The 24,643-nt window shown below is 45.3% G+C and overlaps 1 protein-coding gene across 1 annotated transcript in view; it reads right to left on the bottom strand.

Moving 5' to 3' along the window:
- The window catches only part of PAG1 (phosphoprotein membrane anchor with glycosphingolipid microdomains 1), a 61,753-nt gene that overhangs the window by 10,195 nt on the left and 26,915 nt on the right, over nucleotides 1–24,643 (bottom strand). The window contains exons 2-6 of the mRNA XM_019453349.2: nucleotides 16,026–16,232; nucleotides 14,178–14,229; nucleotides 9,854–9,950; nucleotides 6,946–7,547; nucleotides 3,191–3,250 (exon numbers count right to left, since the gene is read on the bottom strand). Coding sequence (XP_019308894.2) covers nucleotides 3,191–3,250; nucleotides 6,946–7,547; nucleotides 9,854–9,950; nucleotides 14,178–14,229; nucleotides 16,026–16,150 — 936 coding nt within the window. The 5' untranslated portion in view covers nucleotides 16,151–16,232. The remainder of the gene's footprint in view (nucleotides 1–3,190; nucleotides 3,251–6,945; nucleotides 7,548–9,853; nucleotides 9,951–14,177; nucleotides 14,230–16,025; nucleotides 16,233–24,643) is intronic.

Genomic DNA, 24,643 nt, shown 5'->3' on the forward strand with positions numbered 1-24,643 from the left:
AATCTGGGGACAATTCACTTACAGGGCCCTCTTTCCTACTGAAAGCGTGGGCTATTTTCCGGACACCCCTACTCAGTCTCATTAACATACTCCATATAACCTCTACTATCAAGAGGGATTTAATTTTCTTGGTAATGATAGATTAAACACACTGATTAAGAGATATTTTTTTTTTTGTGTGTGTGTGGGGGGTATTATTGTTAGAAACCACGGTTGGAAATAAGTAGAAATATCCTTCATTACCTTCATTGGCCATAATGATTGATTTATTCAAACACCCAGGAAATAAATGAACATGCCTCCTGACAGATGCTTGGCTTCCCAAGTGCGGAGAGATATTTCCTTGCTTTCACATATCTTACATACTGTGGATGAAGTTTCCAGCTGGCCTCAAAAGCGTCTTAAGACAGGCCTGCCGCATGTTAACTGGTCATTTGCATGAGAACTTTTCACTACAGGCTGGTGGCTCTGTTTTGCCAGGCCTTGACAATCTGAAGATTTAAAACCAGAGGAATCATCTTTGGGAAATTCTGCCATGCTGATCTGACCTGTCTAGTGAATAGTAAATTAACATTCTCACCTTAGAGATCTGAATGGAAAATTACTCTTGAAATGAAGAATGATAATTTCTTTGAAATTAGGAAGAATAAATCACCTGCTTTTCACAGTGAGGTGCAAACATATGGAACTTATTATCTAAAAGGTCGTCCAAGCCAAAAATGTGGACAGATTATAAAGGGTGAATCATGGATGACAGTGAAGAGGGGAGCCAGCAAAGTAGAAATGCACTCTGTGCCCTCAGGGGCAACACTGAAGAGGACAAACACACCATTTCCTGCCCTGTACCGATGAGGGGGGCACACTGCAGCTTCTCTCCTCAACTTTCCTCCCCACGATCCTGCCATTAATGCTCCGCTCTTTGCAATTACTTGGGTTTTCTTGGCCTTTACACTCTTTTTAAAAAGTTAAAGGCTCTTTCATTAACTTGCAACTTACTATTGTCTCTGGGCACGAGCCTAGTGTGCAGAGAATGTTGAGAATCTTTCATAAGTGTTAACATTTACAAGTCTTCTGATGTTTGGATATCTACCTTCTAGGACTATGATTTCCATTTCGTATACAGGTTCCTTTCAAGCCCTGCTGCTATTTAGTGTCACAAGTTTTCTCTTTTAAATTTTTTTTAACGTTTATTTATTTTTGAGAGAGAGAGAGAGACAGGGTATGAATGGGGGAGGGTCAGAGAGAGAGGGAGACACAGAATCTGAACCAGGCTCCAGGCTCTGAGCTGTTAGCACAGAGCCTGATGCGGGGCTCGAACTCACGGACCGTGAGATCATGACCTGAGCCGAAGTCGGACGCTTAACCGACTGAGCCACCCAGGCGCCCCTACAATTCTTCTCTTTTAAATCTCTCATCTTTATTATTTAGGCTGCAAATTGTTATGATGTTCTTATAAATTACCCTCTTCCTTTCCCCCATTTCTCTTCCTATAACCAACCCTTTCCCATCATTCTGTTAAATTGGGATAATTGTACTTAAAACTCATGTCTCAGTGTCTGTCTGGACTGGCTAACACTATAGTACAAAAATACCAAAATAAGTGACTTCCATAATTATTTTTTGTAAAGCAGCTTCCTAAAATGAATACATGTGAGTCACCGTTCTTTAATCTATGTTAAAAATTCATCAGTGTAACTAGGTCCTATTTTCCCAAACCACAAACAATGTAAGATTAGAAGAAAAGTAATTTAAATTTTTACATAGTCTCTATTTTAAAGGATTTGTTTCCAGACCTCTCATATATTCTTCTTTTTGGTCCCAAGTGGGATGGCCCTGGTGCAGTGGGGACAACAGACTGCTAGAAGAAGGTGAAGGTGCCACCAGGCTGGTGAGGGGCAGGCACAGTGGACACGGACAGAGCAGCATGTGAAAGAAACCCTTTGGAGGTAGAATTCAGGGGACCTGATACTGCCTGAGTCTGAGGACATAGAGGAAATGGGGGTGTCATGGATGATGCCCAGGATTTTGGCTTATATGAGCAGGTGGCTAGATGGCAGGTCCTTTCCCTGGGGCAAGAAACACAGAAGCACATGGGCAACATTGCCTATGGAAAGCTCTCTGCTCTTTGAACTCCCAATGGGGGATTGTAGTCTATTTCATTTTTTAATACTCTACACAAAGTCCTATGATGTGAGGGGATGTCCCTGCATATGTATGTCATTTTCCTACATGCACAAAATTTACCATGCTAGGAATTCCAGATAGAAGCTATATATAGCCAGATAAATTGAGGTGTTCAGCCCTCTGAGCCTAGCTTGATATAATAACATATATACCGGCTTATACGATTTTGACGCTTCACTGAAAAGTTTAGCTGGTGAATATTTAGCCCAGGTACTTGGAAGAAGACAGTGCTTTCCTGTTGGCTGCTATGTCTGACTGTTGCTGCAGCCTGGAATTGTACTTCCTGGAGTTAGTTACCTGCTCTCTGCCTCCATATTCCTCATTAAAACCTTCCCCCTCCACTTCCCAGGCTGGATTAAATTCCTTACACCCACCTGTTCCAGTTTCCTGTGTTTTCCAACCCATGATTAAGTGCCTTCGAAGGTGGACTTCCTTCCTGACTGCTCACTAAAGCTCTCGCACTTAAATCTCTCTCTTGTCATTCTATTTTCTCCCCTCCTCTTCCTATCTTTTTTTTCTGTTCCTTCTTTCCTACTCTGTTTCTTTCACTTAGATGACCTGTTCATCCTGTCTTCCTTTTTCTCCTACCATCTGCCAGTCACTTGAGCCACTATAAAGCCAACATTCCCAAATCCTGGCCTCCACACATATGCTTAAGAGTATTTCAGCTTTGGGGCGCCTGGGTGGCTCAGTCGGTTAAGTGTCCGACTTCAGCTCAGGTCACGATCTCGCAGTCCGTGAGTTCGAGCCCCGCATCGGGCTCTGGGCTGACAGCTCAGAGCCTGGAGCCTGCTTCGGATTCTGTGTCTCCCTCTCTCTCTGGCCCTCCCCTGCTCACACTCTGTCTCACTTTCTCTCTTAAAAATAAATAAACATTAAAAAAAATTAAAAAAAAAAAGAGTATTTCAGCTTTTTCAGAGAAGAGTAACATAACAGTGCATTTATTCAGGGAGAAACGCTCTATTCTTTAAAGTTTTCTGGTTATTTAAAAAGCAACAAAACTCACCTCTTCTTCTGTGAGAGTCGGGTCCTCTTCCCGGGACTTGTACGACAATGAACTAAATCTCTGTTAAAACAAACACAGACCAAGGGAAGATATAGTTTGAAGTCAATAATCCAGCCTTTCTTTTGCATTTGTTTTGACACATCTATAAAAATGTTTCAAAAGATTTTTAGGGAAGATATTATTTTCTACAAAGAAATTATGTCAAGGGGTGCCTGGGTGGCTCCGTCAGTTAAGTATCCGACTTGGGTTAGGTCATAATCTCACGGTTTGAGTTGGAACCCTGCATTGGGCTCTGTGATGACAGCTCAGCCCCTCCCCCGCTTGCACTCTGTCTCTCAAAAATAAACATTAAAAGAAGAAACACTAATAAAAGAAATGCTGTCAAGCAACTAACACTTATAAACACATGTAAAAAATCTATTGTGTTGGGGCGCCTGGGTGGCTCAGTCGGTTGAGCATCTGACTCCTGATTTCGGCGCAGGTCATGATCCCAGGATCGTGGGATCAAGTCACATGTCAGGCTCCATGCTGACTGTGGAGCCTGCTTGAGATTCTCTCTCTCCTTCTACCCCTCTCCCCCTCTTGTATCTATTGTACGATGTTTTTCAATACCCAGTAGTATTAAATACCCAATGCCCTTCCTGGTCACTGGTGAATTCAACCTTCAGGTGGGTTCTTAGCAAGGGCTCTGTGTTGGACCACCCTTGCCAGTATACCCGGTCCCTGCTCGGCTGTTTACTTCCCACCTTCCCCTCCCTCCCCAGGCCCCAATACCTCCTCCCCCATCCTCACTCTTACCTGGTGACCTGGAGAAAACTGAAGAAATCAGAAATTTCTAGGAACTTATACCCTACCCCACCCCCATCTCTGCATTCACGAATTGTCCTTCCTCCCTGTCACCAAAGAACTCCTCAAGCCCCTCTTAAAGGTGATCCCCTCCTCTTATACAGGAGATCCTGCCCCCTCACATCTACTCATGAGACTCCAGCAAGTCTCCCATTCAGTTTATATCATCAGCTTTTCCCTCACTGTGAAATCATTCCCACCCACGTGAAACCATGCTGTTATTTCTCTGACTCTGAAAACAAAACAAACCAACCCTTCTTCCAGTTCCATCTATGGCCTCATCCCTTTATAGCAAAAGCTCTTAAAAGACTTGTCTAAAAAAGTTGCTCAAATAATTTTTCTCTTCCTATTCTCTCTCTAAACCATTTCAGTCAAGTTTCTGCCTCTGACACTCCAGGACGCCAATGTCCACCATGTGACTAATGTGACTGTCAATCCTCAGCCCTCACCATTCCTGACCCGTCGCTGCGTTTGCCACAGTGGCCACTTCCCTGTCCCTGAACCTTCTTCACGTGGCTTCCAGGACACTGAACTTTCCTGTTTTTCTTTCCTATTTAGGTGTCCTCTGCTCGTTCCTTTTCTTTCCTAGACCTGCGCCCTGGGAACTCTTCCAGTTGTCATTTACACTCAATCAGTGATCTCATTCCCCCCTTAAAGCAATGTCATGGCCGTAAGAAAAAATTTCTGCTGATGACTTCCAAGTGTACAAATCCAACCCAGACCTTTTCTCCTAAACCTCCTCATCCATCCAGCTGCTCTCTGCTGTTTCTACTCAGACATCCAGTATGTATCTCAAACGAAACATGTCCAGCACCAAATACGCAATCTTCTCCAAAAACCTGCCTGCCTGCAGCCCTCTCCGTTTCAGTGAATGGTGACTCCATCTTGGTAGTGGCTCAGGCCAAACCTGGGACTCATCATTATCTTTTCTTTCTTTCATCACACATCTGGTCCACCAACCAATCTCTTGGCTCCAGCTTAGCTTCTCCCATTACTTCTGCCCTGTTCTAAGCCACCATCATCTCTTGTCTGGTCTGTGAGAATGGCCACCTGGTGTTCCTCCTTGCTCCTCCCCTTTACAGTTGAATCTGACAGTACAGTCAGGGGCATCTTTCCCAAAGACCCAAAGAGTCATCCCTTCTTCTCAAGATTTTCTAACGACCCCTGTTTTATTCAGATTATGAGTAAAGGCCACATAGGATTGGGCCCCTGGTTACCTTTCTCTCTACTACCCTTTCCTCTCCAGCCACACCTGTCCTGCTCCTCTCCCTTGGACAGGCCGGACGAGCTCCAGCCTCAGGGCCTTCACACTGGCCATTCCCTCCGCTCTTCCCCCAAATGTATACGACTTATTCAAATGCCACCTTCACAGTAGGCATACCCTGACCACTTGATTCATAATTGTACTCACTCCACTTTCCTGATCCTCCTTATTTTGTTCTAATTTTTTCCCTATAAACTTTAAAGCCTTCTAAAGTGCCATATACTTTAGTTTTGTGCATATTTATGTCTCTCCCCACTAAAATGTAAGCTCCACTGGAGCAGGAAGTTTTGTTCAGAAGTTTTGCTCACTAGTGGATTCTCAGCACCTAGAAGATTATGTGGCACGTAGTAGGTGCTTGCAAAAATCTTGTGCATGAATAAAAAAATGAATGAATATTAAATATTTCAAGTTATCTGAGTTGCTTAAAATTAAGATTGTTTATATGAAGATGATGGGTTATTCATTGTTGTATTACTATTGATTCCCAGATGGGTATTTCCATTTTCTAATGGGATATCTGGAGAACTGCTTAGTGGTAGTGGTTAGACAATTGACCTTATCTTTCAAGTGCTTATAAGTAAAAAAAACTTGAATTTTTTTTAGGCATAATAGACTTTAAATTAGTTTTATTATCTCTGGTTATATGAAGGGCAAAACAATAGACTGCACTTTTGCATTTATGACTAGGTTCATGAACACTCTTATTGGGGCTCTCAACAGCCGATTTGACAGATAATATGAAAAGTTGAAACGCATTCAGAGAATACCACAAAGAATGACTTACTTGGTATAACCTATAAAGCCATAGCCAGGGTTCACATTTTGATCATAAACTCCAGATGTTTTTTTAAGGCTACAACTGTATTCACTGACTAACCCCTACTTGTCGTTCCCACCAAAACCTGAGATGAGAACCTTGCTTTTTCCTGTGGAGAGGACAGAAATCAGATAATAGTTGACTAAAGAAGACTGGGCCTGGTTAAATCCCAAGGAGACACTGACAACTGGAAATGTGAATTTCAAGTTATTGTGGCTCATACATCCAGTTATCAGAAACAGGTAAGGCCCGGGGATTGTTAATACATTTGAGAGCTTTGTTGACTATCTAACCTTAAGAGTTATTGGCTATTGTTTTGAAATTGTCACAAAATAAAATCTTTTACTTGATTTTATATAGAAGTATGCATATAATCAGATACAACCAGTGGCAACTGTGAGTCTGTTCCCTCTGTGTGTGTTCCTATGCTCTGACTTCTGGGATCACCATGCTGCTTGAGGCAGCAGCAAACAGAAGAGGCTAAACACGGGGCAAACAGTCTAGTTTCCATTTAAATTCCTGGTCTTCAAAATGAAGACAGTAATACTTAGCCCCAATTAGATAGGATGTAAAAACTGGAAAATATCCAAGTAAGGGGCCAAGAGAGAAATATTTTACAAACATGAGTTTTTAGCACTTTATTATTTGGAAGGGTGGGGGTGGGGTGGGGAGAGCCACACACAGGTTACACTGAAGCAGCTTTCATCATTCAATGAACCTGAAAGTGTTTATATGTATTTCCCAGAATGATGTGCCAGTAAAAGCCCCAAGATCAGCTAGATTCCTAATCATGACAAAAGCACATGAAGCACAAACATGGGGGCCTACCTTGTTGGTTTCACTGGTCCCCTCTGTGGCTCCTTCATCTCCTGTCTTGCTCTCTCTCTTCTCCTGAAGGTTTTCATTCTCATCCAGAAGTTTAACGGGGACAGGTGGTGGGGCTTCCTCTTCCAGATCGCATGAGTTTCCAAGAACAGTCTCTGCATTAACACTCTGTCGACATTTTTTGTTTCTGTCCACCGAGGCATACTCAGCAAAGTCTGCTTGGGGGGCTTGAGGCCCCGGAAGCTCTTTCAAAGCGGAAGTTGACTTTGACCTGCTGCCATGGCCTTTCCCTGGGTTCACAGCTGCCGCCACCTCCTTAATTTCTTTCACAGTTTCATACAAGCAGTCCTCCACCATATTTTCTTGGGAGGAACTATCCTTGAGTACTTCGTATGGCCCTTCCGTTCCCAGGCCCTGGTCCCCATCCACGGCTCTTGCGTTGAGCATCATGTCCACGGCGCTGTCAGGAGGAATTCTGGGCAGTTCCCGGCTCTGATGACATTTTGGCTTCCCCGAGCTGTCCTGGGAGTCCAGCAGATCTGAAGCTGAGGTCTGGACTTCCTCATAATGTTGCATGCAGGTCAGAGTACTGTCTTCTGAAAGAACTAAGGCAGCAGAAGTATTAAAAATGAGGAAAGACAATTCTTTAAATAATTATTACAGCGAATTGGATAATGCAAGGTTAGGTTAAATCAAGGTGCTTTTTATTGGACTCTAAACTGCAAATTACAGATGGTATGATTGTTACTTGATATTCTTACTTCAACCACAGTTGAAACTAAAACCAGCTATTACATCTTTCTAATACAATATTTAATAAGTTGTCTTGGCTATTAATTTGGTTCACAGTTACTTTCATTGCTTATTGGTGGGACTCTGGTAGGCAGAGTGCCTAACGTGACCAGAGGAAGAAAGTGATATTCCCTGGAGCCAGACCGTGAGTGGCTGGGCACCAAAATGGGAGGCATGTATGGTGGCCACCTTCCCTGGCCTTACCGGCCTCCTCCCGTTTGGAGGGAATAACTGGAAACCATTCCCTTTCAGTGGTCACTTTTGTTTGACAGACACGATGGAAACAGGGGGGCAAAAATGTGCCCTAAACCAGTGTAACAAAGGGACTGTACACCTGTGCCTCTTCCTTCCATCTCACTGCCCTTCCCCCTACCATTTCTACCTCACATTAGAAAATCCAAATGTGAAATCCTTCGATTTGCACAGAAATGTTACTGTGTGAAACCATTCAGTCATGTTTTCTGAGTGCCTACTGTGTGCCAGAGATGGTTGGAGTGCGGGGCATACATCAACAAAGCCAGCCCCGCCCTTCTGATACCTACATTGTAGTGAACAAGTTATTAAATTACTGTTGCTCTATTATATGTTCTTTATATACTATCTATTCTTCATGTGTAAGCATAAAAAGTATAAGTATATACGAATAAATGTGTACTAAAATAGGTATATTTATATTCATACATCTATCTTACATGCTCCTTATATAATATATAGTTCTTATATATGATATATAGTCTTTACATATGTACGTATGTGTGTGTTTATAACTTACGAGTTTTAATCTTTATTGACTAGACTGGGATTCTCTGAGACCCCTGCAGCCCAGGACAGTGTCTGACACAACGGCAGGTACCACCCTAGGTTTCCTTACTCATCACAGAGGGGTTGAACTTTTGCCCTCTGGCCCCAGACATGTGTCATGGTGGTCAGAGAACAAGCACTGGAGTCTGCAGATTCTGGGGTAGATACTGCCCCCCCCCCCCCCCCCGAGTTTCCTTAGCAGGACACGGGGTACAGGACAACCTCCTACCTCAGGTGAAAGCACTTTGTAAACTGGACAGTGTGAAGCAAATGCAGTTGCTATTTTTGTCAGGGACAGCACTCCATGCGTGCAACAGGCAGTATGCAGAGTGGATCCAGAGGTGTGCCCAGCACTCAGATTACCGATCGTCAGCACACTGACTGTGATCTCAGGCAAATTATCAGCCTCTCCATGGCGGGCAGAATTATGGCCTCCAAAAGGTGTCCATGTCCTACCCTCTGGAACCTGTGTATGTGTGTGTTATGCTACGTGGCCAAGGAGGAATTAAGGATACAGGTTAACTATCAGCTGACCCTGAGAAGGAGAGTAGCCTGGGTCACCCAGGTGGGCCCAACGTAATCATGAAAGTCTTTTTTTTTTTTTTAAATGTTTATTTATTTTTGACAGAGTAGGGGAGAGGGGAGAGAGAGAGGATCTAAAGCGGGTTCTGAGCTGTCAACACAGAGCCTGATGTAGGGCTCTAACTCATGAGCCGTGAGATCATGACCTGAGCTGAAGTCAGATGCTGAACCAACTGAGCCACCCAGGTGCCCCAAGAGTCCCTTTAAGTGACAGAGTGGGGCAAGAGAGTTGGGGAGTGGTGTAAAGATGGAGGGAAAGGCTAGGAATCAAGAAATGCAGGCAGCCTCTAGGAGCTGAAACAGGTAAGGGAACAGATTCACCCCTAGAGCCTCCAGGAAGAAGTGCATTTCTGCTGGTACTTTAAAGCTGTAAGTTAATACATTTCAGTTGTTCTAAGGCACTAAGTTTGTGGTGATCTGTCGAAGCAGCAATGTGCTGCGGTTTCTTCACCTCTAAGCTGTGGACAGTAACAACAGCTATCTTACAGGGAGTGAGAATATTAATATCAGTAACCTTATAGTAGTGGTATGGATGGGTTAGTATACAAACAGATCTTAGAGCAATGGCACAGAGAAACCAATTAATAAATATTAGCTTTTCATCCAAATGAGAGGACATTCACTAAAACTGGTAGAATACCAAGAGTGGGCAAGAACACATTTGCTAATTTTTGAGCTACGTTTTTTGAAATGTGATGGGGTCTGCATGGAAAGCTCGTATTTTTGCATAACTTACTGTCCCCATTGGTGAGTATTCCGTTCTGTTCACTGCTGGCAGGTGCATCTGTGGCCAGGCTAGTTATTGAGCGGCTGAACATCTCCTTGTCAGAAGGCTGCAAAACGAACATACCACATGAGCAATCAGACTGCGGGCAGAGGAAGAGTGGCCATGGCTTTTTCTAAAAATTAAAACCGCAGCAACAAAAACCCAAATGCATTTAAACTAAGTGAAATTAAACAAAATTGAATTGCTAGTCACGCTCTGAATGCTCATCAGCTACAGGTGGCTAGTGGTTACTGCAGATCAGGTACAGAACACTTCCATCACAGTGGAGAGCTCTATTGGACAGAATTGTTCTAGAATCTTCGGGGCACTGGGAATCTTCAAGACCATTTGCAGAGCTTTCCACCTGCGGTCTTCAACTGGGCTACAGGTAGGTCATGAGGGATCAGTCCCCTTAGCTTAAGGTGAGAAGGTGGCCAAAAGTTTGGCCCAGTGCTGGTCAGAACTGACCCCAGCAGAGAGCAGCCGCATCCTTCCTTATACCACAGGCTCTGTAAAATGCTGTTTTTTTTAAAAAAAATTTAATTTTAGGGGCGCCTGCATGGCTCAGTTGGATAAACGTCTGACTTTGGCTCAGGTCATGATCTCGTGGTTCGTGTTTGAGCTCCACGTCAGACTCTGTGCTGACAGTTCAGATCCTGGAGCCTGCTTTGGATTCTTTGTCTCCCTCTCTCTGCCCCTGTCCTGCTTGTGTTCTCTCTTTCTCAAAAGGAAATAAACATTAAAAAAATTAAAAACATTTTAAAAATTTTATTTTAGACAGAACATGTGTGCATGTGATCAGAGAAGAGGGGCAGAGAGAGAGAGAATCTTAAGCAGACTCCACACTCAGTGAGGAGCCTGATGTGCGTGGGGTTTGATTCCATGACCCTGTTACAGCCTGAGCTGAAATCAAGAGTCAGATGCTCAACTGATTGAACCACCCAGGCGACCCACAAAATGCTATTCTTAAAGGCATGCCACACCAAGACAAATATGCCATCTGAAGGGAAGAGGCTTAAGTCTGGTCAAAGACAGATACTGTAATCGATTTCTGAGACTTTTATAACCAGCCAAGTCTCTGCTTTAAGGTTCACAAGAACAATCATGTTAAATAGTAGGTTTGCAAATCTTTCTCCTTCTCACAAATTCTGGATGCTTGGAGGGAAGAAAGTCATTGAAGGTTTTTTCTACTGGGCTCGAATATGGAGATACTATATGGAATAAACAAGTAGTCAGAAAGCACATGTTTCTTTAAATGCCCAACTGGTTCCATGTAGCAGCCTGAATCACTGCTAATGTGACCTGTCCCCAAATCCTTCTCGCAGAATACAGTGTGCATGACCCAGGAGGCCACACTTGGACTATGTTCCAGGATTCCACATGGAAATTCTGATACAAACAGCACCAGAAGCTTGGCTAGGTGGCCTCACAAATTCTCTGACTTCTTACTGGGAACCAGATAATAATAATAATAATAATAATAATAATAACAATAATAATAATAATAATAAAGCAAATAGCTCATGCTATGTCATGAACCCTTAACTGAGAGTCCGCTGTTTCAGTTTCACGCTGCTCCTGAGTGAAGGGTGCCAGGAGGTGGGTCATTGCATTAGGACGCCAGGAGCTTAAGGTGCAGGCTCTCATATCCCAGAAAGGTTGCACCCAGACAGGAGTCAGGTGTGAGGGGGGGAAGCTCCCAGGTCGGCTCATCACAGCATAAGTACCCATCGCTGCTGAAGCAGCATAACCTGGGTCCTAGCCACCACTTCTCCTCTCAGCTTCCATGAGAAAATGCCCCCAGAGGAGCCTGGAGTGAGCCTCCCTCTCTCTGTAGCACAAGGAGCAAACTTCAGGACACCCCCATGCCCCTGGATCTTTTCAGGCTAGGCTTTAGTGGTGGCCCATCTGGGGCTTAGGAGGGAGCAAGGATGTACAAGATCTGGGATCAGGGGTGGGGTGCAGAGGCGAGGCTGACTTGGGGGGCTTCTTTGGCCTAAGTGGTGAATCTGCAAGTTGAATAAGATCGAGCAGCTGAGAGAGAAGCTCTTAAAGAGAGCCGGGTGGACGGCTGTGGTAGGTGTGTGTGAGCTCACGTACCACGGCCCATGTGAACACGTGCTTTTGCGTGCTCTCCCCCACACGTTTGTAGAAGAGAGGCTGTGCGGTTATTAGTTAAGGATACAGCACGGGAACAGCCTGCGTTTTCCTTTCGTCCCCCGTGCCACTACCTTCGACCTCATCCCTGACCCTGGGCCACGCAGGCATTGAAGGTCTGCAGCAGGAGTTCTCCCGCTGGGGCACGCATCAGAACCACACGGCAGGGGGGCTTGCTGACGGCTCCCTGGGCCCCGCCAGAGGTGTAGCAGCACAGGGAAGGAATCTGGGAGGAGGACAGAGACAGAAGCCCTTCCTCTAGCCCCAACCAGCACCAAGGAGCATGGGGGGTGGTGACGAAAGCCAGGACCAGGGACCTACGTGTGGGAGAAGCAACCGCAGAGCTACCCCCCATCTCCCCCACCTTTTTAAAAAACATTTGTTATTTATTTCGAGAGAGAGAGGGTGCACACGTGTATGTGTGCATGGGCTGGGGAGGGGCAGACAGAGTGGGGAGAGAGGATCCCAAGCAGGCTTTGCCCTGTCAGTGCAGAGCCCGACATGGGGCTCGAACTCACAGACCATGAAATCGTGACCTGAGCCTAAACCAAGAGTTGCACAGGGTGCCTGGGATGCTCAGTGGGTTAAGCATCTGACTTCAGCTCAGGTCATGATCTTCCCATTCGTGAATCTGAGCCCTGCATGGGGTTCTGTGCCGACGGCTCAGAGCCTGGAGCCTGCTTCACATTCTGTGTGTGTCTCTCTCTCTGCCCCTCCCCTGCTTGCACTCTGTCTCTCAAAAATAAACAAACATTTATAAAAACAGAGTGGGAGGCTTAATCGACTGAGCCACCGAGGTGCCCCTCCACCCTCTCGATGCCACCACAGCAGCGATCTGCGCTCTGTGCGCTGGACGGGGGCGCTGTGCACAGCTGAGAAGTGGGGTTGACAGCCAGAGACTGGAATGGGGGTAAGAAAGAGGGCAAAGGGAGAGCTGAGAACGCAGAACAGCAGCGGGTAAGGTGTGCGTGCAGAGGAGGAGGCAAGGACACCCCAGGGGCTCCCGGAGGAGAGAAGCCCCAACAACTCCAGCCTGCTTGGGATACCAGAGCCTTGCACGCCCTTGGGGGTGGGGGGTGGTGACTGGGCCCAGAGACGCCTCCTGGGTAAGCTCTGTCTGCTGGCTGCCTATTTCACACCCTCTTCCCGACGGCAGATTTTGCCTGATCTTAAGGAATTATGTCAGCGAACGGAGACACCTTCTCTGTTTTAGCACCGCCATGGGGCTCGAGCAAGACCGACGAAGTCAGCCCTGCGAATACGGGGTGGCCCCCTCCCCAGCTGCTGGAAGTGCTCAGCCAGGTAAGGGCATGACCCCGACACTCAGGCTGCTCCTCACCAGGGTGGGTCTAAGAGCCCCTTGTGGCTCGACAGCACCCCATGTGAGAGCTGTGGAAACCCAGCCGGGCCGACGGGGGTCCTACCTTTTGGTTAGCTTCATGACCAGCTGTTACTGGTTGAACTGGATACTCCCCAAATTTCAGAGGTGAAGTCCTAACCTCCGATACCTTAGGAATGTGACCTTATTTGGAACGGGGTCCTTGCAGATGAAACTCAATAAGATGAGGTCACATTGGAGTCCTTACCAAACGAGGAAGCTTGGACAGAGACATGCAGAGGAAAGACCACATGGAGAGACACAGGGAGAAGACCACGCGGAGCGGCAAACCCCCAGAAGCTGGGGGACAGGCCTGGAACAGATTCACCCTCCAGGCTCTCAGAAGAGCCAGCCAACCCCACTGATACCTGGATTTCCATTTCTGGCCTCCAGAACGTCAAGACAATACATTTGGTATTGAAGCCCCACTGTTTGTGATCCTTTGTTATGCAGCCCTAGCAAACCAATACTAGGCTGGAGCTGGGCAGGGGCTCCCTGCAGTAGGTTGGCGCGCTCTCAGGATCCTTCCGGCAACAGCACGATCGCATCCATTTCTGAAACTCTCCCAACCAACCCGGCTAATTGCACAGGCCTCTAGCCACACTGAGTAAGAGTCCTTCAGAGGGAGGACTCTAGGCAGCCAGTTAACTCTGGTGAGCTCCTTCCCTCGGTTTCCCTCAGGTTGCCAGCTTGTGGGAACACACTTAGATAAGTGGCCGGTGTTCGAAAGCACACACAGACATGTGTATATGGGCTCACCACGTTCATCAGGTTCTCGTGGTCCCCGCTGTGCTGTCTCGGCTTCTTTTCTCTGAAATGGAAGAGAAAACATTGCTGTGACGTCAAACGTGCCGTCTAAAATCAAACAGACGCTCCCCTTGGCTATCCGAATATTTGTCCACATTTAAATCTCTCTTTTAGGATCCTGGTTTGTTTTGCCAAAAAAGCAAAAGCTGGACCGTGACTCCATCACTCCTTTGCAGGCGTCAGGGTCTGAGGGGGGTCAAGTCACAGCATGAGACCAGTCACCTCTCTAGCTCTCTTTCTCCCAGAGTAGAAAATAGAAGTTCACAAGAGGACTGAGGCACATTCCTGAGCAGAAACTTGTCTCGACTCTAGAATACTGGAAATAATTTTACCTGTTTTTTCCTTTTTTAAAAGAAAATCCAGACAAACTCAGAGTCGACTACCCAGTGCAATGGGACTGGGAAAAAAATGAAAGAAAATACAAATTTTGGCACGTTGGGAAGGATACATGCTCTCAGGATGAGTCATATGTACTTCCAGTCTATGGAAAAGTCCATCGAATAAAAATAGAATTTATTTTTACTCAGGACAGTCTAAGGAAAGCCATCCGTACTAGAGAATACATGTCCCATATTTGTCAAGGCAACAGTGACGCCTAGTGGGAGTGTAAATAATTACAGGCAGGCCCTCCCTAGTCCAGGGGAGCAAACTCCACCAGCCTCTATTTTTGCACCTTCCTGAGCAGACTCAGATCCAGCTGTAGAGCTCCAGGTCTAAACTGGGAGGAGACTGGAAGGCTACTTGGTTGGGAGAGTCTGACTTTCCTCTTCTTGACAGACACTTCAGGGTAAGAAGTCCTGTCAGATTTGTAAATGACCCTTGTTGGGTCTCTCCTGAAGTTACTGAGAGGAAGGTTTGGAGGTAGACTGGCTGGTTTGCTCCAGCCCCACAGCACCAATCTGCCAGGAGGCTGCATGTATCCTTCTTATTTTACAAATTTAACATTTATTCATTTTTGAGAGAGCGAGAGAGAGAGCAAGCAGGGGAGAGGCAGAAAGAGAGGGAGACACAGAATCTGAAGCAGCCTCCAGGCTCTGAGCTGGCAGCGCAGAGCCTGACATGGGGTTTGAACTCACGGACCATGAGATCATGACCTGAGCCAAAGTCGGATGCATAACTTACTGAGCCACCTAGGCGCTCCTGAAAAGTATCCTAACAGCGTCTGAACACCTGGGAAATCACTCCCAACATGTTAGAAAGACCTTTGGTTCTGAGCAAAGAGCTTTTATTTTGGGGGGGGGGGGTACAGACATCCCAAATGAGGGAGACATGGAAGGGGAGAAGCAGCATAACTCTAAAAACAACCAAGATGATTATTTCATCTCTCTTCTAGGAAAATTAATGTTTCTTAAGAAATTGCAGTTCTAGATCACAAAACTTGAATGGTCCTTTCAAACCACGTAATAGCAATTATAATCAGTAACTGTCAAGTGGCAGCAAAGAGTATCTTTCATGCACATCATACTAAGATTTCCAAATGTCCATCGACAGGAAAACACAATATAAATTTTAACAACGATGTGCTCAAAAGAATGGCAAAATTTCATTTTGGGAAGTTTTGTATACAAGGGTTCTCCCAGTTGCTCCTGAGCAAAATCAAATATGGATTTTCATTCGATGAATACAAAAAACGTCCTGAGGTGCTCTGCAGCACAGAAGCTAGTTAACTTTAGAAACACAGGGGTTTCTGTGAATGTCTGTGTAGCGGGATTCTGTTTATAACGTTTTTCCTATGAAGAGTCTTCTGGGCACAGGGAACGGGTTATTTCAAGGTTCCGGCGGATACACAGGAGATCTCACCTGTCACAACTGGAGCACAGAAAGACGAGGAAGCTGATGAGGAAGAAAGTGACGAGAGCCGCCAAACTGCCCCACAGGACCACCTGCATCTGTCCGCTGCTCAGCACGCTCCCCGAAGGTCCCATGGCGGGAGCAAGAAGTGGCACAAGCTGGTGGGTCAGTCAGTCCTTCACAGGTGGTAACATGGGCACAGAGTGCTTCGTCCTCCTGCGGAGAGACCAGTGTGTTTTGAAACAGCTTCTCACGTGAAGTGACACAATCTTGTGATTAGTGCATGTCAGGAGGAAGCCTCAGAGCAAAGGCAAGGATGTGTGTGCGGGATGCCCTGCACTCACCTGGACACCTGGCTCTGGGCAAGTCCCCTCTGTTGTCCAGGCCTTTGTTTTCCTAACCTAAAAACGTACAGTGGCAATGCATGAGTACCCAGCAGTGCTTGAGGCAATGCGTGGCTTGTTAGTTTGCTGTGTTTGGGGACAGATTCTTAATGTCCTCAAATAAAATTCCAGATAGTCCATAGCAAGTAAGTGCTTATTTGGATTTTTTTTTTCCCCCAGAGCGGTGTAAAGCATTTATTATAGCTTTCACAAAAATGCAGTTCACATTTCCCCACCTATCTCCCTAGCTCCCAAACCTACTTTTCTTTGAGAAGGTCTAAGGCCAATACAATTAACGAAAGAGAATGTCTTTTATTCACTTTCGTAACAGTTATCTACTGTGAATATGTACCTGTTTTCAGGGCCGGCTCTCACTGCGCTTCTATGAGCCCTCAGTAAGTACATTTTCAAACGAACAGATGAAAGTATGTGCTAAGAATACATCATCAGCAGTAAATAAATAAGACCTATTTATAAGTAACTACAAATGAGGCATGAGAGCTGTATCTAGTACATTTTTGGACCTGGCATGTCCTGGGACTCTTGCTATAGGCTTTCCTCACTGAACTGCTACAAGACGGTGAGAAGGCCCTGCTCATCCCCATTTTTCAGACAAGGAAGTTGAATGGCGGAGACACTGAGTAAGTTCTCCTACGATGTCACAGATGCTAAGTGGCCGGTGAGGATATGAGTCGAGCCATTTCTGACTCTAAACCTGTAGTCTTAGCCCCGCGAGGAAGGTCCTTCTCAACGGGGGTACAGCTTGCTCCCCATCCCGGCGACAATGCTTCCAAATGCAAATGGCCACATGAGTTCTGGGAAATATTTCAAGAGTGACAGATTTTGAAAAATAGAGCCATATACCAAAAATTAATGATTGTCATGGGAGATACAGGCTTCCAGTTATGGAATGAATAAGTCATGGGAATAAAAGGCACAGCAGAGGGAATACAGTCAATAGTACTGTAATAGCGTTGCATGGTGACAGATGGTAGCTACAACTGTGGTGAGCACAGCATAACGAATAGAAATTGAATCGCTATGCCGGACACCTGGAACCAATGTAACACTGTGTATCAACTATACTCACATAAAAAGAAAATGTTTAAGTTTATTTATTTATTTTGAGAGGGGGATAGCAGGGGAAGGGCAGAGGGAGAGAGGGAGACAGAATCCCAAGCGGGCTCCACACTGTCAGTGCAGAGCCTGACATGGGGCTCAAATTCATGCAACTGTGAGTTTATGACCTGAGCAGAAACCAAGAGTTGGACACTTACCCCGACCGAGCCACCCAGGCACCCCTCAAATAAAAAAATGCAAGAAAAAAAATTTTTTAAGTTTATTTATTTATTTTGAGAGAGACAGAGGTAGCGCAAGTGGGGGAGGGGCAGAGAGAGGGAGACAGAGAATCCAAAGCAGCCTCCGCACTGTCAGCTAGGAGCCCGACACGGGGCTCCAACCCACGAAACCGTGAGATCATGACCTGAGACGAACCAAGAGTCGGACGCCCAACCGACTGAGCCACCCAGGCACCCCCTCCCCCAATTTTTTTGAACAATTATCTCTTGTCAGAGAGGCCTCGTTTATAGAACGTCTGCTTTGCTCAGTTCTAGAATATTCCATCTTAAAAGGAATAGCCTATAACTTAATATCAAGTTTCACGAATAAAGTAAGCAAACTATTGTGTTAATGAATCAGAACTCAAAAAACTTTTTTGTCGTGCAAAAGACTGTCCACGTTTACATTTTCATTTGCTTCTCTGAAAGAGCCATAACTGCATTTCGGGAGCCCTGCGTTGTCCGCATCCAGCCAGCGCCTGGAGGGCTTAGGGCCAAAGAGGAGCACACCTTGAGGGCTCGGAGAACAAAAACCATTTCAGCAAAGGCAGTTGAACTGGACCGGATTTTCTCTGAGTGAAACACATTGCATTTATCTGCATATTTAAGGTTGAAGAATAATAAAAAGCTGGAGAAAAAGAAACTTTTGTCTACAATGTATGCAGACTATTCTTGATGAAGTCCATGTTTTCCTTAGGTCCCTGAATCAACACGAACACTTCCTAATGCTCTGTAAATATAGAAACATACAACTTAAGGTGTGATAGGGACCGTCTTCCTATGTCGGTTTGAAGTTGCACCTGCAAACACCACATGCGTGCAGTAATGGATGGTCAAATTGCTCTTGTGTGGTTGCCCCTGGATGGCTCCCACCGAATGAAAATGACCAGCACGTCTCTCCTGATTTGTTGAGGCAATGAATAATGTACTTTAAATTTAGACTACAAATTGGTACCACAGTTACTAAAATATAGTCAAGCAGGCACATAAATCAAGGCGACCTATGAATACACAGGATATCAATTTTCATATACAGGTCCGAAGGATAACACGGTTTAGGAAACACAAACAAAAGGTATCTGTTGCGCAGGCATTTGTTTGTTCCTTCCTTCCTTCACTCATTCACTCATACAACAGATTTAATCAATGTCTATTTATAAAGTGCCAGATTCCTAGAAAATAGTTTGCTGTGTGAATTATTCAAAAGCCAGATATCCATCCAGGAAGCGAGTGTGTAATCTGTAGGGCCTTTCTCTATTTCTGTACACGTTTCCTTCTTTTCTCGCTCTCTCTCATCGGGGAAAGCCGGTAGAATACAATGAAAACATGTGGGGTGCCCAGCCTACCAGCACAGTGTAGGGAGAGAGAGGATGAAAGCGGGTTATTACAAGATACTGAATAAAAGATATAACTCAGAGAAAATGTGTCAAAGCTCCTGGGATTCTCCTTCAACTAAAATTTGTTGAAAAGCTACTGAAAGGACTACTTTTAGGTGGACAAGAATCTCCCCATGGGAAGAATGATCATCATCATGTTTCTGAGCCAGATACATTGTAATCCCTCAGGATGGGGGGCTCCTGGTTTTTGGGCTGCGTCCACCTCTCAGAAACCTTGAAGTGAAACTTGACAGGAGGACCCGAACACCACCGGTCGCAGCAGGCCTGGCAGAGTGCAGGGGTTTACACATACATGACCTCTGACTCTCACTCACAGCAGGACCTCCCGGGTGGGTTTATTCCTATTTCAGAGGTCTGCACTCGTAAATTCTTCTCTCCTGGTCTCTTCCTTTCTCTGGACTTCCATTTCCAAATTCTCTTGCCCATTCCTTCTCTGGTCATCTCCTTAAATTTTGGTGTCTTATCTACAATTAAGACAGGACTGTCCCCCCGCCCTCTGTGCCTACCCCCCACCCCCCCGCATGTGTGTAGATGGGCTGCCCCCTCCTGCACAGATGCACATATGACTTCCATGTTCTTTTTTCTTGGTGGGGATGGGGAGCACAGGCCTTGTGTGGATGGTCCAGGGCTGTCCAAGCAGTGCGATGGCCTGTCTCACGCATTGGTTTCACTGAGGTTAAACGGCAGGGGTCAAGTTAGTGTGTTCTGAGGAGTGAGCGGGTCAGTGTCTTTCCATGTGGCCAAAAGGCTTCTCTCAGGATTAGCAACAGAGAGTCAGAATAAGAGGACAGGAGGCACAGTGTGTGGGAAGTAAAAAGTCACCCTGAAAAGGAACGCTCCTGCCACAGTGATGACATTTTCCAGACGACTCACTGTGCCCTTTTACCGACCAGGTTCCATGTGGAAAAGATGATCTAAGGCTCCAAAGTCCGTGATACTGTTACTGGCCCTGAGGACCATCTAATTTTCTGCTAATGCCTATATCAAGCGCGGTATTTTCCGAGTACCTAGAATTAATCCACACCAGCAGAAATACATGAACAATTTGGAGTGATCTCTCATTTAAGAGATATTTAAGCCTATTTCTTTTAACCCTGTTCTTATGTGACTCAATAAAATTATATTCAACTATAGAATATTATTTTCTCGAAGCTTCAAAGATATTTCATTGTCGGACCACATGTATAAATATTCTATGAGTTACTTAACATAGGGAAAAGGAACAGCATTCATTGCATCTCAACTAAAATTTATGATGGCACCCAAATGCTGCACCAAGATGAGTTGCAGAAAATCATAATATTCACTTAGAGTAATAGTTGCACATCAGTTATTTTTGTTTTAGAACAGACTTCATTATTGGCTGCACTGATATACAATCACGGCTGAGACTGTCACTTAAGACAAATGTGTGATATCGTTGTAACATAGGCAATGGTTCCATCCATCCACCCCAATTATATAGAATTTAAACTACTGTGGGAATTTGTCATTTGGCCAAGAAGGGTCAGTACGTGATCTTATAGAACGTCTGTTGAGGAGCCTCTGAAAGGATCTTAAAAGTTTGCCTGAATAATTATTTTGAGCAAAATTATTCTTCTCCAGAATCTCTTATCCTTTTACATCCATTTATGTTTCTAACCAATAGGTGATTCAATCAGTAGAAACACTGATGGCCTTTTACTTTAAAAAGCAGGTGCCACTATTAACCACAAGGTGGCGGTATAATCCTATTTTCAGCCTCTTCAAGGAGCGACCGCTATACCTGCGGTTGGTGCCTTGTGCTAGGCATTTTGTCTTCATTAGCCTAGACTATCAGCCACCAACATCAATTCCAACAGGAAAGAAAACAAAAACCAGATGAAATTAATGAAAGGTGACAACCAGATGACAGCTATTTTTATTATTTTTATTTTTTTATAACACTCTTAGCAGGTAGGTGCTCTGATCACGGCAAATTCTGCAAGTAATAATTTGGTAGTGTTGGGATGGCCGGTGAGATTAGTTGCAGAAGCAGACACTTTAGTTCCTCCGAAGCAGGTTTAGGTTGGTAATGACAGTCATTACCATTTTACAGCTGTCCTGCTCAACTCATAATTAAGTATGATAGAAACCGCCTCCGCTCATGACCCCTCACTGATGAACAAAATGAGGACAGGACCCAACCCCATGGGAATATTCCTCCTTCCTGGTCATTACCAGGTGTGGGAACCATGAGTTAAAATGATGCTTTATGAGCTACAGATTAGCCGAACAAATTTCACAATGGCTGAGGAGCTAAATTCCCTGCAGGGCTCCTGTCCTGTGAGGCACATTCGCTAAGGCTAAATTAACCTCTCAATAGAATTCTCGAGTGCCCTGAAAGAGTTTGAAGCTAAAATATTGAAATTTAGGTAGATTTCAGAGTAAGGAGACTGTGATACAGGCAAGCCTGTATGCTGTACTCTGGTTGAGCGCTGACCAGCCATCTAAGCAAATGTTTGCCGTCCCTCTGGCTAAGGAACAATGGTTCTCTACCAAATAAGGTCATTACAAAGACGTCCTGATTTCTGGGGCGCCTGGGTGGCTTAGTCGGTTAAGTGTCTGACTACCGCTCAGGTCACGATCTCATGGTCCGTGAGTTCAAACCCCACGTCAGGCTCTGTGCCGACAGCTCAGAGCCTGGATCCTGCTTTGGATTCTGTGCCTGTCTCTCTGCCCCTCCCCCATTCGCACTCTGTCTCTCTCAAAAATAAACACATTAAAAAAAAAAACAAAGATGTCTTGATTTCTCTTTTTTCTGACTTGGGGGAAATATATCCAAAGAGAGGAAGGTGGTAAAGGTAAGGTTTTCTTGCTTATAGTTTCTTGAACTATAAATTTTAAAACATCACTACGGAGCAATGACTTGACATTTCTTTGGTAGCCGCCTAAGGGAAGCACACTACCTGTGAGCACAAGAGACAGGAACCTGGAAACCTTTAGCGTCACTGGCTGATCCTGTTATGGAGGGGTTGCTGCTGAAGACAGCAAGAGCCAGGCATTCATTTGAAGAGCGAGTTATAAATCCTTAAGGCCATCTGTCAGTGTAACCTGATTACTTTTCGTACATACCAAACGTATTGATCCACACAGGAAACGGGAAAGCTGACCCTTTCAGGAGGAGGGGTCTGTGTGGCTCTCACTTGTCTTCAAAGATACATTAAACTTATATTACAGAAGTAACATCGTTTACTGTTTATAAAAGCCCCGTCGCCATTTTGGTTTTTTGCCTTCAGAAAAGCCAAAAGGTAAGAGACTTTGATGGATGAAGAATAACTTCTAAGGTTGCTTTTGCTCATATTCTGACTTGAAAACCAATTGCCAAGGTTTTTGGTTTTTTCTTTTTGTTTTTTATTTTTTAATGGCAAATCTCAAGACAGGGAGGGAGGAGAGGGAAAGGGGGAGATAATGATTGATTCTCAGAGACCAGGGGAGGTACACAGGTAAAAAGCAGTTTCATTTTGCATAAGCAAGTCTTCATGGAAAATGTGCAGTTTGGGCTTTAGGGTCTATATCTCCTGTGCCTTCCATGTTTGTTCATCTGATCTGAATTCAGAGCTCCCTGAGGGTGGGGACATGTCCACTTCATCTCCCACCCTATTCTCAGCATCTACAATAAACTGGAAAGTAGGAACCAATCAAGAAATTTTTATTGAATACTTATTTCTGTAGGAACAATGAGGAGTAAATTCCCAAGCTGACTCTCAAAATGCAACTTGAATAATTTATAAGGCAAGGGAGAGGAGGAGAATAAAAGAGACGAGCACATCAAGCAAATAATTAAAAAATACGCCAAGTATGTCTTAAGGCAAAGCCTTAACTCGTGAATGAACACAGCCACCTGGCTTCTTTGTCCTGTCATCGAAGCAGCTGAACGTCTCTCGAGAAAAGGCACAGCAGTGAGAATGCTGGTGTCTGTGTGCATGGCTGCTCACCAACTGTAGCGTCCAAGCTTGGTGTTCCTCTGACCCCTTCTCAGCAACCGTCTTTCATGCCTTCCCGGCTCTTCTAGCCCTCAAAAGGTGCTAAGTCTTACATGTCTCAAGGGAAAGAGGAGCCTTAACTATTCTTGGCTCTTCTTCCCACGTTTTTCATCTGATGAAAGCCTCACCATTCTTCAGATCTCAGTGTAGTGTCACTTCCTTGGAGCGACTTTCCTGACGATGTACTTCAATCCCCTTCCCCCCACACTGCTTTAGTTTTAGGCCTGTTTCATAAAAGCCTGAAGAAGCTTTCTCCTTCGTGGCATTATTCAACATGGAAATGATGAAGCTTTGCGCTGTCTCCTCCGCCGGCCTAAGTTCCAAAAGGCAATGCCATGAACAGACCTATCCGGTTCACAGCTGCAGCCCTAGTGTGCAGCACACACAGTAGGCATTTAATCATCCGAATGAATAAACAGTTGAAGGAACTAACAGATCGGAAGAGAAAAAGCATCCATGAAGGGGTGGATATTGACCAGGCCTTCAGAGACAGGAAGGACCAGAAGAAACCCCTTTTCTCAGTATTTTCGAATGATGTTGAAATTCCAAGGGGGACGTCAGGAGCTCCAAAAGTCTGCTTGTCAGGCTACCAGGCAGACGGACTTCCACGGTACTGGCTCCATCCTACTAATGATCATCTTGACCCTACCCAGGTCCTGAAGAGACCTACCACGCACCAGTTTTGACTCAAAGGCTTGAAATTAAAAACACTGAAAACGCCTGAGCACATGCAACCCGCCAGCCACTTCCTGCACGTTATGCTATTTAATCCTTATGGGCCTTTGGGGTCGGGCCACCGTATCTATTTATGGATGAGGAAACCGAAGTTCAAAGCTAAGTACCATGTCTAGGGTCATGCAGCTCTAGGTTTCCTGACTCAGTGTCCCTGGCACTTTCTACCCTAGCCTAGTGCCCAGCAGTGTGTTCTCACAGATGGGGCGGTGACCATCCCCATGGTGTTCATAATCCCCAGGTGGCTGCCTGTCCGGGACACAAAAGCCTCACCCTCTTGGCAATCTGAACCTCTCTCTATCATGACTTGCCTTTAGCACCAGAGAGAAGAATGTTCCCTCTCTTCTGGTTTGCCCAGTGCTCATTCCCAGCCACGCATTCATCATGTGTCCTCCTTCCAAGGGATCGAGAATACTTTATGGCCCTTGCCCGTGTCTTGTGAGGATTTGGTGTTAGCACGCAGGCCAGTTTACTGAGGCCAGGATTTCACAGTACTGCTCTGTTAAGCACTGTTTTGCACTGGTTTTGTTTGGCTTCTTGGGCACGGTGATTCAGCCACCTTCTCGTTCATAATAGTACAAGACTTAACCAAGAACAACTTCAGTGTCTTTGCTGTGAGGTCCAGAAATTTACCCTTTGACATCAACGTCTCTCAAATCCTCCATTCACGGCTGATGACATTTAGGTGATCACATTCACTAGTTGGTTGGACTGTGGTCGGACAGCTAATTATAAATGCTCCAGTATCCATCACACGCCGATTAGCTTTTACCA

This window comes from Panthera pardus, unplaced genomic scaffold (genome assembly GCF_024362965.1).
Source record: "Panthera pardus isolate Hobbes unplaced genomic scaffold, ASM2436296v1 HiC_scaffold_7, whole genome shotgun sequence".
In the NCBI taxonomy this organism is placed as follows: domain Eukaryota; kingdom Metazoa; phylum Chordata; class Mammalia; order Carnivora; family Felidae; genus Panthera; species Panthera pardus.